Genomic DNA, 17,854 nt, shown 5'->3' with positions numbered 1-17,854 from the left:
TCTCAAAAAAAAAAAAAAAAAAGCTTCAGATGAAGCCACTGAAGGCATCTCAAAGGGGCAAATGTATGATTCTCATACAACCTTGGGTTAGTGAAGTGAAGCTTTATTCAGTGGCTTCATGAACATCAATGAAACAGTTTGGGAAATAGAGGTAATAGCATCAGGGGAACTAGGAATTGGTGGAAGTGGTTTGTCATTATGAAGGGCATCAAAAATACCTGTGCAAGATTGTAGATGCACCTTATTATTATTTTTGTTTGTTTGTTTTGAGACAAGGTATCACCCTGTCACCTAGGCTGGAGTGCAGTGGTGCAACCATGGCTCACTGCAGCGTCGACCTCCCAGACTCAAGTGATCCTTTCACCTCAGCCTCCAGAGTAGCTGGGACTACAGGTGCACACCACTATACCTGGCTAATTTTTTTTTTTTTTTTTTGGTAGAGATGAGGTCTCACTATGTTGCCCAGGGTGGTCTTGAACTCCTGAGGTCAAGCAATCCTTCTGCCTCAGCCTTTCAAAGTGCTGAGATAACAGGTGTGAGCCATGGTGTCAGGCCTAGATGCGCCTCTCAAATCAAAGAATAAAACTGGAAATATAAGCTTTTCCTTTAATGAGGACAAATGGCTTTAAAACTGGGTAATATTTACTTACCATAGTTAAAGGATAAAGAAAACACTGAAAAACAACAAAAAAAGGCTGGATGTGGTGGTTCATGCATATAATCCCAGCACCTTGGGAGGCCGAGGCAGGTGGATTGCCTGAGCTGAGCAGTGCAAGAACAGCCAGGGCAACATGGTGAAACCCTGTCTCTATTAAAATACAAAAAATAAGCCAGGCATGGTGGTGCACATCTGTGGTCCCAGCTACTTGGGATGCTTGAGGCTCAAGAATTGCTTGAACCTGGTAGGCAGACTTTGCAGTGAGCCAAGATCGTGCAATTGCACTCCAGCCTGGGCAACATACGAGATTCTGTCTCCAAAAAATAAAATAAAAAATATATTTTTCCTAACTCCTCTAAGAAGCTATTGTTCCCTATGCTACTAAATATTTTATGATCTTTTCTAATGTTACAAATATTTAATTTTGTCTTTGAGAACATTAAAGATCCTTTACTTTTTTATTATTTCAAATGTTTTGAAATCATTCAGTTGCCTGTACAAATCACGGACAAACGCCTAGTGTAAAAATTATGTTGGAAGTATATCTATTGGTTTTAAAAATTCAACAGTAAGGATCAGTAGCTGCAATACTAGAAAGACGGCGGAGCAAGAGCAAAGAAAAATCTCTTTTGGTTCCAGAAAATCTGAAAAAGAGGAAGGCCTATCAAGCCCTCAAAGCCACCCAGGAAAAGCAAGCGCTTTTGGCAAAGAAGGAGCAGAGGAAAGGAAAAGGGCTCAGGTTTAAGCGACTAGAATCATTCCAACGTGATTCCTGGTGGCAGAAACCTGACAAGGTGCATCTTAAACAACTAGAAGTGAAACCTTATGCCTTGGAATTGCCAGATAAACGTACCTTGGCCTTTGTTGTATACAACTGAAAGGATTCATGGTGTGAGTTTACTGGTGCAGAGAACCATTGCAAGACTTCGCCTAAAGAAAGTTTTTAGGCTGTCTTTGTAAAAGTCACCCTCTGGAACCTAAAAATGCTGTGTATAGTGGAACTTTATGTGACCTGGGATTTCCAAATCTGAGGTCCGTCTGGGAACTCATTTTGAAATGTGGACAAGCCAAGGTCAAGAATATGATCATCCCTCTGACAGACAACACAGTGATTGAGGAGCACCTGGGGAAGTTTAGTGTCATTTGCTTAGAAGACCTCAATTCATGAAATTGCCTTCCCAGGGAAGCATTTCCAGGAGATCTCATGGTGCTTGCGCCCTTTCCACCTCTCAGTGGTCCATCATGCTATGAAAAACAGAGTGGGCTTCCTCGAGGAGATGGGCACACCTGGCTATCGGGGTAAACACGTCAATCAGCTCATCCACCAGTTGAACTAGACCCAGGTGCCAAACTGCAGGAAATTTTTATCAATGAATTGGAAGCCTGTGTTTTTGTTTCTTTTGAGAATTTTTATCAAGCATCTTCAGAGATGATTTCCTGCTTTATCTTCAAAACTGGAAAGGAAGGGTCAAAGCAAAGACAGTAGCTTATGTTCATGGCACAGTACAGTTCCAAGGAAAAATTCCAGCGTTTTCTACATTGGCTGCCACCTCATCTGAAATCAACACATTCCACAGAGGAAGAAGTCCTGCTTTGTTGCATCTTCTATCCTAGGGTTTAATGTTGGTGAATGAATAACTTTAGTATTCGTACAAGTCTCCCTAACACTCCTGCAGCAGTTAATCAAGCACAGAACCATAAGTGAATCTGGAGATTTCTGGGGCCTTGTTTAAAAAAAAAAAAAAACTTGAAAGATACATAGGAAGAAAGGCCCTAAAATAAATGTTCACCTGTCAAAATAAAAATTCAACAGTAAGCTTTCTTAGTGAGTTTTTCCTTAAAGGTGCATTGTATCCAAACACTCTAAAGCTTAATTTTTTTATGTTAGTGCTAAGACTGGTGCAACTCAAGATTCATTATCCAAACCGGCAGAAATGAAAAGTGATTCAGACAGTTTTCCTAAATCTGAAACGCAATGCAAGAGGCAGCTTGGTTAATTCCTTTCACAGAAGGGATGCGGACTGGGGGAACTGCTTTAGGCAAAGTACAAGCATTATCAGATTTGGGTGAATCATACAGGAAAGGCAGCTTACAGATGCTTGACCGAAGAAGGCATGTAAGTACAGTCCAACCACCATAGCCCAATGGAGAATTAATATATGAAGGACTCCTAGACATGTAGAAAATTTGGTTGATGTTTCAAACAGTGCCCTAGTCTTGGTCCCCAGTGAACCCACACAAGAAAGAAAACGTAACAAGTTTGGAAAGATTCAGAAACAAAAGTAAGCCTTTTGTTCCAGTGGATTTCTACCGGGTCGAACAGTAGAAACACGGAGTATGGGCAAAACTTCGTTTCTCACTTGAGGGTACTTCAGAGAGTCTACACAGGAGAATTCAGCCCACAGAAAGAATAGGGGGAGAACTTTGGCAAAGAAGCCTCTAAGAAAAGAGTAATTGATCCATTACACATGACAGGAAGGAGTGACCAGGATATGCAGGAGTAAATGTTTCAGCGGCGTGACTTAACACATTTGGAAACTCCTCTATGAACTCCAATTTTTTGTTACCAATTGTCCATTTGGATAAAAGAGGCTGCTGGGCATTCTTCCTTAAAACTCTCCAGGGAAATTCAACACTGTTCCAAAAGCTGACAGAAACCCTAGGAGTTTCAGTTTTGACATTTAGTTTGATTCTAAGCCCTCCTGTTCTTCCTCTCCAGTTAAAAGATATCTGAGGTTGGGCATGGTGGCTCATGCCTGTAATCCCAGTACTTTGAGAGGCCAAGGCAGGAGGATCATTTGAGCTTGGGAGTTCAAGATCAGTCTGGACAACAAAGCAATACCTCGTCTCTACTAAAAACAACAAATAATAAGCCAGGCATGGTGGCACATGCCTGTAGTCCCAGATACTCGGGAGGCTGAGGTGGGAGGATTGCTTGAGCCTGGGAGATTGAGGCTGTGGTGAGCCCCAGCCTGGGCAACAGATTGAGACCCTTGTCTCAAAAATAAAATATATCTGAAGTTCTTAAGATGAGCTTGGCTTTCTGTGCTACCTGCCGAGGGCTCCAAACGGCGTTGTTCTGGATTCCCGTCGTAACTTAAAGGGAAACTTTCACAATATCCGGAGCCCTTGATGTCCTGCAAATGAAGGAGGAGGATGTCCTTAAGTTCCTGGCAGCAGGAACCCATTTAGGTGGCACCAACCTTGACTTCCAGATGGAACAGTATATCTATAAAAGGAAAAGTGATGGCATCTACATCATAACTCTGAAGAGGACCTGGGAGAAGCTTCTCCTGGCAGCTCGTGCCATTGTTGCCATTGAAAACCCTGCTGATGTCAGTGTTATATCCTCCAGGAATACTGGCCAGAGGGCCGTGCTGAAGTTTGCTGCTGCCACTGGAGCCACTCCAATTGCTGGCCGCTTTACTCCTGGAACCTTCACCAACCAGATCCAGGCAGCCTTCCGGGAGCCACGGCTGCTTGTGCTTACTGACCCAAGGGCTGACTACCAGCCTCTCATGGAGGCGTCTTATGTTAACCTACCGACAATTGCTCTGTGTAACACAGATTGTCCTCTGCGCTATGTGGACATTGCCATCCCATGCAACAACAAGGGAGCTCACTCAGTGGGTGTGATGTGGTGGATGCTGGCTCGGGAAGTTTTGCGCATGCGTGGCACCATTTCCCGTGAACACCCGTGGGAGGTCATGCCTGATCTCTACTTCTACAGAGATCCTGAAGAGATTGAAAAAGAAGAGCAGGCTGCTGCTGAGAAGGCTGTGACCAAGGAGGAGTTTCAGGGCAAATGGACTGCTTCGGCCCCTGAGTTCACTGCCACTCAGCCTGAGGTTGCCGACTGGTCTGAAGGCGTGCAGGTGCCCTCTGTGCCCATCCAGCAGTTCCCTACTGAAGACTGGAGCGCCCAGCCTGCCACAGAAGACTGGTCTGCAGCTCCCACTGCTCAGGCCACTGAATGGGTAGGAGCAACCACTGAATGGTCTTAAGCTGTTCTTGTGTGGGCTCTTAAACAACATATAAGATTCATGGAAAATAAACATCGAGTTTCTAAAAAAAAAAAAAAAAAAAAAAACAGATGAGCTTGAGGTTCCAGTATGCTTAATGGCAGGGAGAACTCTAAGTCTGGGATGGTCCCACCATTATACTTAGACTAGTACAGGGAGAGGTCAGGAGACTAGACTGGGTCAATCGTAGTTCTCAGAAATAATCTTGAAGCCAGGTTGCTTCAAGGCTGCTATCTGAGCATGCTAAAATAAAGCATCCCTCGGGTTTCCCAGAAATCATCTGCTTGTTTATGGGGGACATATTTGTAAGAACGTTAGTACCAATGTTTAAGGCTAAACCTAGGATTATGTGTCTCTCATATTTCATTTTCAAACCAAGCCTCAATACATTTTGATCTCATGGTTTAAGTAATCTGTTCTCATATCATCTGATTTCATTTTAGTAACCTGATCTTCTCTCAAGCTACAAAAATCCCTTCTTCCACTCCCCACCCGACAAATTCCAATGTTGTTATGAGACATCATGTTATGTACAGCAGCTGGGTATAGGCTAAGCTAGGACTTTCCCCATGGAGGATTCTCACTCTGCAACCGAAACTGTCCTGCTCCTGCCTCCCTGTCCAAGTTTCTCCCTAGTTGTCTGTCATCCCTTAGTCCAGGAAGACAGCTACCTAACTCTCCACACTGATCTGGGCAAATTTGCTTTTGCCCTATATCTCATGTTTTCTGAGGTACAACTCACTGAAGATATGACAAAGGTAGTTACGAAACCATTCTTCGAAATCCCCTGCACTCATATAAGGAAGGCAATCCCTGCCTGCCCCCCGCCCCATACCCCCACAGGCCACTCATCAATAAAAATGTCTGTTTAGTGCATGAGGCAATGCACAGGGAGACAAAGAACAAGGAAAGTGGAATAAGGCACGAGTGGGAGGGAGGGTTGCCTTGTCCCCTTGAACTGACCTCCCGTAAGATTTGTCCCAGATAGTAATGTCTTTCTTCCCTATCATCTACAGTCTTGGGAGCGCCTAAGTGGTCCCATTAGTACTGCATTAGCTCAGCTGAGCATCCCCAGAAAGCCAGATCGCTTCTGAAAGCCAAAGCCTAGGTAGAATGAAAAGGGCAAGGTTCCAGAGCTCCAGCAGAACAGCCATTCCTCAATTGCCCTCTTCTAAGCTCTATTAAGACAGGCCACGTTATGCTACTAAAACACAGAGTACCATCAGTTGTTTCACAGAACAAATGTTTATTTCTTCTTCTCACAAAGTCCATTATCAGTCTGGAGACTCTTGGGAATAGCTGCCCTCCATGCAGTGGCTCAGCGTTCTGGACTGCTTTGATTTCATGGCTTTCTCTGTATGTGGTTCCATGATTAAGGCAGGAAAGGAGAGCACTGGTTTCATGATTAAGGCAGGAGAGCACTGGTCTTGCACCAGCAAAAAAAATAAAAATTAAAAAAAAAAAAAGCTTCAGCCAGAAATGAGGCTGTTTCTGCTCATAACTCATTGACCAAAACTATCTCATAACTCTGTCTTAGTGCAAGGAGCAGGAAAGCAAAACCATTATTTTTACTGTTTACTAGAATACAAGTTCCATGAGGGGATGAAATTTTGTCTTTTGGCCAATCCTGTGTCCTCAGAGTATAGGACAGTGCCTGGCAAATCATAGGCATTCATTAAATTGAATGGTATGAATAAATATAGTGCCAGGAAGAAAGCCACACATGATCTGGGAGAAGAAACAGAATCCTGGAGGTTTAAGGTTAAGAAGGTGCTGGGGAAGAGCTAGGCAGACCAGAGCTTCAGAGGTGGCTGTACTTAAGAAATAATTATCATAGGCTAATTATTATTAGCCTATATTTCTATTGGCCAAGCGCAGTGGCTCATGCTCCCAGCACTTTGGGAGGCTAAGGTGGGTGGATCACCTGAGGTCAGGAATTCGAGACCAGCATGGCCAACAGGGTTAAACCCCATATCTACCAACAATACAAAAATCAGCTGAGCATGGTGGCACACACCTGTAATCCCAGCTACTCGGGAGGCTGAGGCAGGAGAATCGCTTGAATCTGGGAAGTGGAGGATGCAGTGAATCGAGATGGTGCGACTGGACTCCAACCCTGGTGACAAGAGCAAACCTCCATCTCCAGGAAAAAAAAAAAAGAATACTCAGTATAATTCATTTCAGAAAACAAAATAAAATTGCTGCGGAGAGTTCCAGACCAATAGCTCAGATGGCTCCTGTGACTTAGTTTATAAAGCACTGAAGCCAAGAATCAAATCAGCTTAGCATCACCACAACCACAGTTGCTCAGCTCCTAAACGGGGCTGTGATAGCCACAAATGCATCTGCTTCTTTGGTGCAGTCAGTCAGCCCAATGTATCACCAGGGAGGAGGGGAAAGGGGCAGAAATGCACACCAAATGTGCATCTACAGGCCAGTCTGTTTTGGATGCTTTACTTTCATCAATCCATCTAATCCCCAGAACAACCTTAAATTGAGTGTTGTCTCTACTTAAGAAAATGGAGACTTGGCCAGGCGCGGGGTCTCACGCCTGTAATCCCAGCACTTTGGGAGGCTGAGGTGGGTGGATCACCTGAGTTCAGGAGTTCGAGACCAGCCTCATCAATATGGTGAAACCCCATCTTACAACAACAACAAAAAAAGAAAATGGAGACTAATTCCAGTCACCAACCAAAAAACATAAAAGCTTTTCTTTTGTTTCTGAGACAGAGTCTTGCTGTTGCCAAGGCTGGAGTGCAGTGGTGCGATCTCGGCTCACTGAAACCTCCGCCTCCCAGGTTCAAGCGATTCTCCTGCTTCTCCTGCCTCAGCCTCCCACGTAGCTGGGACTACAGGCACATGCCACCATGCCTGGATAATTTTTTGTATTTTTAGTAGAGACAGGGTTTCACCATGTTAGCCAGGATGGTCTCGATCTGCTGACCTCGTGATCCACCTGCCTCAGCCTCCCAAAGTCCTGGAATTACAGGCATGAGCCATCATGCCCAGCCGAGACGGGGTTTCACCGTGTTGGTCAGGCTGGTCTCGAACTCCTGACCTCGTGATCTGCCCGCCTCAGCCTCCCAAGGCGCTGAGATTAAAGGCATGAGCCACTGTGCCTGGCCAACATAAGTATGTTATAAGCTGGAAATAGATATGTCATCCAGGCTGGTTGTGCAGGGATAACATAATAAATTTGTCTTGCTACTCTTGCCTTCACATCTGGTTGATGAAGCTAAATAACAATCAACAGACTCTCTAGCAATAAGGCCCTGTACCTCTGAGCAAGTCCCTGTACTTTTTTGAGCCTTAACTTCCTCACTTATAAAATAAGAGGTTTGGAAAAGGTCAGTTCTTTAACCTCTTTCCTGATATACCTAAAAGCTCTAACAGAAACACACCTGAGTCACTGCTGTAGTTAAACAAGCAAGTTGTAAGAAAATCCATAGGCTATACAGGACTTTTGACAATCCATCAAATTTATCACCTGAGGCTGCTGTTAAATGCTGTGCTGGAAAGAACAAAGATAAGTAGAGCTTACAGTGTAGGACAAAACAACATAGATGTGGATTTGCCCATCCTCACCCAACACTCAGCACCAGTTCCCAAATCCTTTATGTAGGGAACTGTCTCCTGCTGACCAGAAGTCCAGTCTCTATGCCAAATGAGCCATAGAATCCTGCCTGCAGCAAACACACTCCAACTCCCAAACAAACATAAGTCTCTTGCTCTTAACAACAACAACAACAACAAAAAAGCCAAATTAAAAAGTAAACAAACAAAACCCTGAGAAGTTAATCCTTAACTCCTACTAATTTTCTTTCAGGCCTTGGGCAAGTACTAATTTTTATAGCTGCTTTATCCTATTGACATTGCAACGCAGGGATGTAACAAGTCTAGTTTCTTTTAATGCAGATAATTCTTCCTTACATCTAATATATATTCCATGGCTACAAATTCCAACCTGTTTCCCCATGATCCCATTAGAGATGTTTTCTATTTTCCAATCACCACCAATGAGAGGCATAAGATAGTGCATTATTAGTTCATCTGGAGATTCCCTAGTGGTGAAGTTAACAAGATTTCATCACAGTAAAAATTGTGATAACAGGATCCAAGAGCAGAAGTTGCCAAAAAGTTCAAGAAGGAACTCAAATGACGTTGAACTTTGTGAACAGTGTCCAATGACAAAAGAAAGAAAATCCAATTTGGTTCTTGGAACACTTTACATTATAATTTATTTCTGCCTCATGAGACTATTGAAATTAGTAAGCTTCCTACCATGAAGAAAATGGTACACAATTAAACATGCATGTTACCATTTTTTTTTGGAAGACCATGCTGCAAATGTTTCTATTGGATATGTTCAAGAATGACTGGAGGGATCAATGTAAAACCAACAATGTTTACATCTGTGACCACAGAAGACTACTGATTGGCTGCAGAGGAAATCTTCATTCTTTTCTGTGAAACATGTTTATCCCCCCCATTTTCTGATGTAAAATTTATCAAAGTTTGTTATTTTGTTTTCCATAAATTTTAGCGTTAAGCTGCATTTGGTGAATATCTTCAGAATGAGGGCACTGGACAAACTTCTCTTCACAGGTGGAGTTTCTGGTGTCTAAGAAGGCTTGACCGCCTGCTGAAGTTTCTCCTGCATATGTTACAAGTATATGGCTGCTCACCTGTGTGGGTTCTCCGGTGTTTAATAAGGTGCGAGTTCTGACTGAATTTTTTTCCACATTCATGACATGTGAAGGGCTTTTCTCCAGTATGAGTTCTTTGGTGTGTATGTAGATTTGTATTTTGACTAAAGCTTTTCCCACACCATGAACATTTATATGGCTTGATTCCTTGGTGTGTTGTTAAGTGCTTATTAAGATCTGAACTCCATCTAAACCTTTTATCACACTGTTGACATTTATAGGGTTTCTCTTCAGTGTGAATTCTTTGGTGCTTAATAAGGTCAGAGCTAACTCTGAAGGTCTTCCCACATTCCTGACATTTAAAAGGCTTCTCTCTCGCACGATCTTTCTTGTGAAGATCCATAAGTTTCAGTAGCTCTTGTTTCCAGGTTGAAAGTTTTTTTCTTTTCTTCACTGGAAAATCTTGGTGCCATTTCCCTACTCTGTGCATATCAACATGATTTTCTTTGCCTGCTATTTTCTGGGGAACTTTCACTTTGGCCTTTTTTGATATGATGTCTGCTGGTGCTTGTATTTCTAAGTCAGAAAGAGATATAGGCTGATGATTTTCAGTGTCATTTTTGAGCTTTAACCCTGTTGGAATAAACATAATCACCCGTCTGTGTCCCAGAACAAGAAAATCACAGGAATATAAAGAAAAATTCAATGATCAATTGGAAAAAAAAAAAGGAACAGAATCCTAAAATGTTAAGCCCTTCCAAAAGTTAATATCAAGGCACAGTCCTCCTCTTCCCATGGTGTATTTACCTGTGGAAGATCCTCTGGCACTATCCTTAAACTCCGGGGATACTTGAACCCATGGCTCTTCCCCTTGCTCTAGACAGGAGATCACTTTAGGTTTGGGGAGCACAAATAATGCTGTGAAATGGACAAAATGAGGTCAAGAACAAGTAACTTAACAGTGAACTGGTCCATTAATCCCAGACTATTTCAGGATGACCAAAGACATTTTACAAATTGTTACTTCAAATGGTTAAACATCCAGTATTATGTCTATACTACCCTGTACCTATAGGTAGATAGGCAAAGCAGAAACTAAGAAATAAACTTAAGATGGATCAATGAAAAGGATATACGGAATAGGAATCCAGTACATGTTCTCCCTCTTTTTTTTTCTCTCTCTCTTTTTTTTTTTTGAGACAGAGTTTGCTCTGTCACCAGGCCGGAGTGCAGTGGTATGATCTCAGCTCACTGTAACCTCCACCTCCCAGGTTCAAGCAATTCCCCTGCCTCAGTCTCCTGAGTAGCTGGGACTACAGGTGCATGCCACCACGCCCAGCTAATTTTTGTACTTTTAGTAGAGTCGGGGTTTCACCATACTGGCCAGGATGGTCTAGACTTCTTGACCTTGTTATCCACCCGCCTCAGCCTCCCAAAATGCTGGGCTTACAGGTGTGAGCCACTGCGCCCAGCCCGCATATTGTCCCTCTTTTGCCATCAATGCCCTATATCCAACCAAGAGGGAACCAAGCTCCAGAAGTTGCAGAGAATATAAGCTGGTCTCATTAACTCTCTAGGACTCAGCCTGAGTAAGAGCAGTTGTGGCGGAGCCAATGTGAAGGATGCTGGCTTGGGTATCATAAGCACAAATGATTGCCATTATAATTACAGTTACTTTTTATTTAGCCTTTATTCTTTAGCCACAGGCCCTGAACTAGAATAGATTTCTACTATTCCTATAGATTACTGGTTCACATGCAGGTAAAGGAAATAGACCAAAACCACTTAGTGAAATTTCTCTAATTATGGATTTCCAGGTATGAACCTCTGTCACTCATTAATTCAATAAACATGTATTGAGTGGCTATGGTGCATCCGGCACTGCTTGAGGCCTAGGGATATAGAAGTAAAGAAGACCCCTGATTTCATGGAGCTTACATTATAACTATTTAAGCTATTGATTGACTGTCAATCAATAAACAAAATAATGTCAGGGAGTCATAAATGTTTTTTTTTTATTATTATGTGATAAATGTTTTAAAGAAAACTAAATCATGGTGAAAGAGTATTGTAAGATTCTGCTCCTGTGAAGCTATTTTAGATAAGGTTCTGCCAGGCGCGGTGGCTCACGCCTGTAATCCCAGCACTTTGGGAGGCCGAGGTGGGTAGATTGCTTGAGGTCAGGAGTTCAAGATCAGCCTGGTCAACATGGTGAAACCCCATCTCTTTAAAAAAAAAAAAAAAAAAAGAAAAAGAAAAAAAAATAGATAAGGTTCTGTGGGACACCTCTTTGAGAAAGTAATACTTGAGAAGAAACCTAAAAGTGAGTTTTACCACATGGTCAAAAAGGGCTTTCCTTTGCAAGGCAAAGGAAAAGCAGAAATGAGCCTGCTGAGTTCAAGAAACAGAAAGGTGATCAGTGTGGCTAAAGAGGACTAAGTGCACAAGGGCGCCAGTAGCAAGACACATGGGCAGAGACGTTCGTAGAAACCAGACCATGGAGGGTCCTGAGGCCTTGGTAAGAAGTTTGGATTTTTTTCCAAATATTTTAAGAAGTATCCACAGGCTTCTGAAGCAAGGAAATGCAATGATCTGATTAGGTTTTCAAAAGATCAATCTGGCTTCTGTTTTCTACACAAATAACAGGCACCTTAGCTCCTCTTGTCTCAGTCCCAGGTGATTCCCAGGTGTGGGAGGACAAGAGCGGAGGCAGGGCCGCCTGTTAGAAAGCTATTGACATAGACCTGCTTCAAAAGGATACTGGCTTAGATCAGGATGCTAGCAGTGCAAGGGGCTGAAAGACGGTTAGAGTCAGGATATGTCAAAGTAGAGCTAAGAAAACATGCTAATAAATAAACAGTGGGGTATGATGGCAAGATCAGGGTAAAAGATGATAGTACTTTGTTTGCCCTGATCAACTGGATAATGGTGGTGCCCCTTACTGAGATGGGAAAAACACGGAGAACGCTTAGGGAAAAGGAGAGGGTAGGGATCAAGATCTCTGTGTAGGATAAAGAGTGAGCATGTACATTTGGAAAAAGCTCCCCAGGTGATATGGATACACTACCTACATCCTCCCCTACACCATCTAGTTGAGAATCAACCAGCTTCTAGAACAGTGAGACCCTCTTACAGGGGTTCATTCTCAGTAAGCTGAGAACAGATTACTCAACTTCTACACAAAAAGAAGGGAGAATCTTTACCTAGAGAGATGACAGTCTCATAGTTTTCCTGCATTACATCATTGTAGAGGGCCTTCTAAGTGTAATCCAGTAACTCCTATTCTTCCTGGGAAAAATGTATGGCCACTTCTTCAAAAGTCAAGAAACTCTAAAGAACAGAATGGTCTTCAGTTCTGAACTTGTCACTGCAGAAGCAGCCTAACTGGCTATGAACTGCATGGTAAGCCAGCCACTAAAGGAATTAACATGATTTTAAAAAACAAAGAGGAGAAGGCAGAAAAAAACGAGCCAAGGGATCAGCAAACAGCCCGGGAAGAACCCAGTTCCCTCTGGGCCAAGCCTAATTGTCCAGGGTAGAGCCTCTATGGCTAACATGCCTCAGGGCACATGCTGGGAACTGTGGGTCTTGGGCAGCAGGGAAAGGCAGATAAGGTCATGCTCGGGTAGGCCTACACTGCTGGAAAGCACAGCTCACCTGGGACTGAGGCAAGCGGAGCTCAGGTACAACTGTCTAGTCTTTAGTGTTTGTCTGCTCAGGAAAGACTAAAATCTGTTGAGCAGGTACAGCTGTGGGTGGAAGAGAGCCAGAGGACATTTCTTTCTGCCTATGAACATCCTTAGCTCATTTCTAAAATATAGAAGATCCAAATTTTTTCTGGAAAGATAGCACACCTTCTTAAAAGTGTATACGGTAACCAAAGTGGCCTTCTCTTTGTAAATTAGAACCAAGTGTCTACCGGCCCCTAGAACTGGTTCCCCAGATGATTAACTTCAGTTTTCATAAGTAAAGTTACTAAAAGGATAAATATGTGTTTTTTCCCCCCTGGCATAATATAAATTGTTCTGAGTTTAGCAAAACACAGAAGTACTCTGTTTGAAATGAAAATGAAGTACTCAAGGACCCCAGTGTGTCAAATAAAAGAAAACAGGAGAGTAAAAATGAACTCGACAAATTCAAGTAACAGCAAGGAGACCAGCTAAGTGGATGGTGAGGACTGGGCAAGGGCTTGAGGAGCAGATGAGGGCTGGCAGGTGAATAGGAACCAGACTGTGCAGTGTCCTGGAGTACTGGTAAGATGAAACCTTTTTTTTTTTTTCCCCTGAATGTAAGTGACCACAGGCTTTTGGAGCAAGAAAATGTCATGATTTGATTAGGTTTTTAAAAGATCAATCTAGCTTCTGTGTAGCAAACAGGCTGGGGAGGGCAGGAGGAGATGCAGGGGCACCTGTTAGAAAGCTACTAATGTAGGCCTGGTTCAAGTTGACATTAGCTTACACCAGGATGCTAACAATCAGAAAAGCTGAGACATGGCTGGAGTCAGGATATGTCGAAGTGGAGCCAAGAAAACACGCTAATGAATTAACAGTGGGGTATGATGGCAACATGAGGGTAAAGGATGACTGTTACTTTGTTTGCCTTAAGCAACTGGATAATGGTTGTGCCCCTTACTGAGATAAGGAAGACATGGAAGAGAAAGTTTGGTGTATGAGAGAGCGAAGGGATTAAGAACTTCATACAGGATAAGCAATCAGGACGCGTACTTGGAAAAAGCTCCCCAGGTGATCTGCATACACATTACCTATACCCTCCCCTACACCATCTAGTTGAGAATCAACCAGCTCCTGGAACAGTGAGACCCCCCTCACTGGGATTCATTCTCAGCAAGCCAAGAATACTCAACTACATAAAGGGAAGGGAAAATCTTTACCTAGAGAGATGACAGTCTCATAGTTTTCCTGCATTACATCATTGTAGAGGGCCTTCTGAGTGGGATCCAATAACTCCCATTCTTCCTGGGAAAAATACATGGCCACTTCTTCAAATGTCAACAAGCTCTAAAGAAGAGAACGAACTTCAGCTCAGAACCCGTCACTGTACAGAAGCAGCCCAACCACCTGGCTATGAACTGCATGGTAGGCCAGCCGCTAAAGGAATTAACAGAACACAATTTCTTTTAAGTGAGAAGGCAGAAAAAAAAGGAGCCCACAGTCTGGGAGTTTTGACCAGAGGAGAACACATGGGGCTAACCCATCTCTGAGCTCCTCCTGGGCAGCATGAATTGGGCATAGCAGAGAAACGTAGCCCTTAACAGCTGGAAAGCACAGCTCACCTGGGACTCAGGCAAGACGTGCTCAGGTGCCACTGTCCAATCTTTGGTGTTTGTCTGCTCAGGAAAGGTTAGAATCTGTTGAGTAGGCACAGCTGTGAGGGGGAAGAGCCAGAGGAAATCTCTTTTATCTATGAACATCCCAAGCTCATTTCTAAAATACCGATCCTGACTTTTTAAGTACAAATGGGACATGGGTGGTGTGTGTGATGCCTGAAGTGGCCTCTTCATAAATAAGAACAAATTATCGCCGGGCGTGGTGGCTCACGCCTGTAATCCCAGCACTTTGGGAGTCCAAGGCGGATGGATCACGAGGTCAAGAGATCGAGACCATCCTGGTCAACATGGTGAAACCCCGTCTCTACTAAAAATACAAAAAGTTAGCTGGGCATGGTGGCGCGTGCCTGTAATCCCAGCTACTCAGGAGGCTGAGGCAGGAGAATTGCCTGAACCCAGGAGGCGGAGGTTGTGGTGAGCAGAGATCGTGCCATTGCACTCCAGCCTGGGTAACAAGAGCGAAACTCTGTCTCAAAAAAAAAAAAAAGAACGAATTATCTACCATCCCCTAAAACCAATTCCCCAGTTAACTGTTTCCTCAGTTTTTATGACAGAAATAAAAGGAAAAACCCTTTTTTCTCTCATATTTTTCTGAGGCAAAAATTAAAGGTATCTTAAATGAAGTACTCAGGGACTCCTGTGTATGGTAGGAGATGAAGTGTTTTGTCTTTTATTATGTTTTTCCTGGTACACATTGTTTTCACATTCTGCCACTAACAGCCCATCTGATCCCAATTCCTTCTGTATTTTATGAGGATAAGGTGGCCCCCAAGTCTTCCCACTACATTTCTTTCCTTCCTCTCCACTTTTCTAAGAAACAGAGTTCTCGATGTTGTTACCAAGAGTTCTGTGGTTTAGATATTTCTGTTCCCTAGGCAAACCCCCACTTACATCCACAGTTGGTATTTCTACTGCTGTCTGGAAGGACATCATAGTTGCTATCAAGGCTGGTTTTACAAATCCAGAGCAAGGTATTAAAAAAATGATCATGACATTTTGGCTGAATAAACTATTATCACAGTTTCCAGGAGGAGGAAATTATCATGAAGCTCCTTACCCCTCTCATATACAGGCTCAGTCTCTTTATGAGTATTCCTGCTCAGCTGTTCTTGCAGGCCCTGGTATGTTTTCCAAAATGCTTCATCTTGGGATACACCCACTGATTGGGACTCTTCTGGCTTCAGCCTGAAACTTGAGGCCTCTGCTGTTTCTCCCAAGAGCACTGTCTCTTTTCCCAGCTCAGGGACTGCAACCTAGAAATAATTCCCATCCTTGTTACCACACAACTTACTTTTGGTTTGTGGGGGTGGAGGCAGAGCAACAGGTGTACAGCCCACATTGTGGGAAGTATAAGACACAAAAGGAAATGACAAAAAGGCTTAAAGAGATATTGGGCCAACAATGTTCCACAAGTAACTATCCACAAATCTGAGAAAATTAGGGTAAAAGGAAACAAGCTGTGATGCCTGCCAGCCCTGGAACATAGCTGCTTCTACTCCACTGTATACGGTCCAGGTCAGGCCACTGGCAGGGTTGGGCAGGCCACTCATTCTAATGCTGCCTTGTCAGGCCTTTTCTCTTGACTTCAATCCCACAGTTGTGGTTTTCTAACTTCTAGTTTTCTCTAAAAAGTAAAGAAATGAATTTAAAACTTTTCCTTTCAGCTTGATTATCCCTAGAGTCAGGGAAGGTTTTCAGAGAATGGGGACAGAATGGAGAAAAGGGGCAAGAGAGAGGCTCCAACCTACCTCCAAATGATTTTGCCACCAAATATAGGTCCTGCCCTGTATTCTTCCCAGCAAACCTGAGGTCGGCAGATGTGTCACCACCCACCAAGGGCATACCCTGGCTCCCTACTTGTCAGCAGAGCAAAGGAACAACCATTAAAGGAAGGTAGTAGAGGTTTTCATCTACTGTAGGGAGGTCATCACCCCTCAGTGCATTTCTTCTCCTTGGCCATTCTGCTGTGATTTCTTTTTCCTATTTTTTCTTTTCTTTTGCAGTCTTCCCCTAGTCGTTTGATGATTTTTCCTTTTTTTTTTGAGACAGGGTCTGGCTCTGTCATCCAGGCTGGGATGCAGTGGTGCAATCATGGCTCACTGCAGTCTCAACCTCTCTAGGCTCAGGTGATCCTCCCACCTCAGCCTCCCAAGTAGATAAGACTACAGGCACATGCCACCATGCCAGGCTAATTTTTGTATTTTTTGTAGAGACGGAACTTCACCATGTTGCCCATGCTGGATTTTTCCTAATTTTTAAAAACATGTTTTTTTGAGACTGCATCTTACTCTGTTGCACAGGCTGGAGTGCAGTGGCGCAATCTCGGCTCACTGTAACCTCCGCCTTCTGGGTTCAAGTGATTCTCCTGCCTCAGCCTCTTAAGTAGCTGGAATTACAGGTGCACAGCATCACACTTGGATAATTTTTATATTTTTAGTAGAGACGGGGTTTCACCATGTTTGTCAGGCTGGTCTTGAACTCCTGATCACATGATCCACCTGCCTCAACCTCACAAAGTGTTGGGATTACAGGCGTGAGCCACCATGCCCAGCCTAAAACATTTTTAAAAGGGACAAGATCTCACTCTGTTGCCCAGGCCAGAGTACAATGTTGCAATCATAAGTCACTGCAGCCTCAAAATTCTGGGCCCAAGCAATCCTCTCACCTCAGCCTCCTGGGAAGCTGGGACAACACGCATGAGCCACCATGCCTGGCTTATTTTTTTTCATAGCAACGAGGTCACACTATGTCGCCCAGGCTGGTCTCAAACTGCTGGGCTCAAGTGATCCTTCTAGCTCAACCCCCAAAGTATTCAAAATACAGGTGTGAGCCACTGACCCTGGCCAATTTCTCCTTGTCTTTAAATGTCGTTGTTTTCCTATTCTCCTTCTTGTGGATCTGCTCTCTTTTTTTTTTTGGGAGACAGGGTCTCACTCTGTCACCCAACCTGGAGTGCAGTGGTGCCGTCTCAGCTTACTGCAGCCTTGACCCCTCGGGCTCAGGTGATTTTCCTGCCTCAGCCTCCCACGTAACTGGGATCAAAGGTGTGTGGCACCATGCCTGGCTAATTTTCATATTTTTTGTAGAGATGGGGATTCATCATGTTGCCCAGGCTGGTCTCAAACTTCTGGGCCTCAGGGGATCTGCCTGCCTCAGCCTCTTAAAGTGCTGAGATTACAGG

The 17,854-nt window shown here is 43.6% G+C and overlaps 2 protein-coding genes across 16 annotated transcripts in view; one reads left to right on the top strand and one right to left on the bottom strand.

Moving 5' to 3' along the window:
- Positions 1–937: 937 nt before the first annotated feature.
- Positions 938–17,854, bottom strand: part of ZNF75A (zinc finger protein 75a) — a 23,366-nt gene continuing 6,449 nt past the window's right edge. For 4 of the 15 annotated variants that reach the window (XM_017511159.2, XM_017511156.2, XM_017511165.2 and 1 more), the window contains 5 exons: positions 15,731–15,926; positions 14,620–14,711; positions 14,218–14,344; positions 10,134–10,244; positions 8,569–9,959 (listed from right to left, as the gene is read on the bottom strand). In XM_017511159.2, the coding sequence (XP_017366648.1) occupies positions 9,280–9,959; positions 10,134–10,244; positions 14,218–14,344; positions 14,620–14,711; positions 15,731–15,926 (1,206 nt within the window). In that variant the 3' untranslated portion in view covers positions 8,569–9,279. The other 11 variants (XR_001819771.2, XM_037732319.1, XM_037732320.1 and 8 more) reach the window with 9 other exon arrangements.
- Positions 3,701–4,717, top strand: LOC108290995 (40S ribosomal protein SA-like). The gene has a single exon (XM_017511167.2). The coding sequence runs from the start codon at positions 3,802–3,804 to the stop codon at positions 4,660–4,662; it is 861 nt and encodes a 286-aa protein (XP_017366656.1). The 5' UTR covers positions 3,701–3,801; the 3' UTR covers positions 4,663–4,717.

Source organism: Cebus imitator, unplaced genomic scaffold (assembly GCF_001604975.1).
Source record: "Cebus imitator isolate Cc_AM_T3 unplaced genomic scaffold, Cebus_imitator-1.0 Scaffold444, whole genome shotgun sequence".
In the NCBI taxonomy this organism is placed as follows: Eukaryota; Metazoa; Chordata; class Mammalia; order Primates; family Cebidae; genus Cebus; species Cebus imitator.
This window is presented reverse-complemented; position numbering and strand designations above follow the sequence as displayed.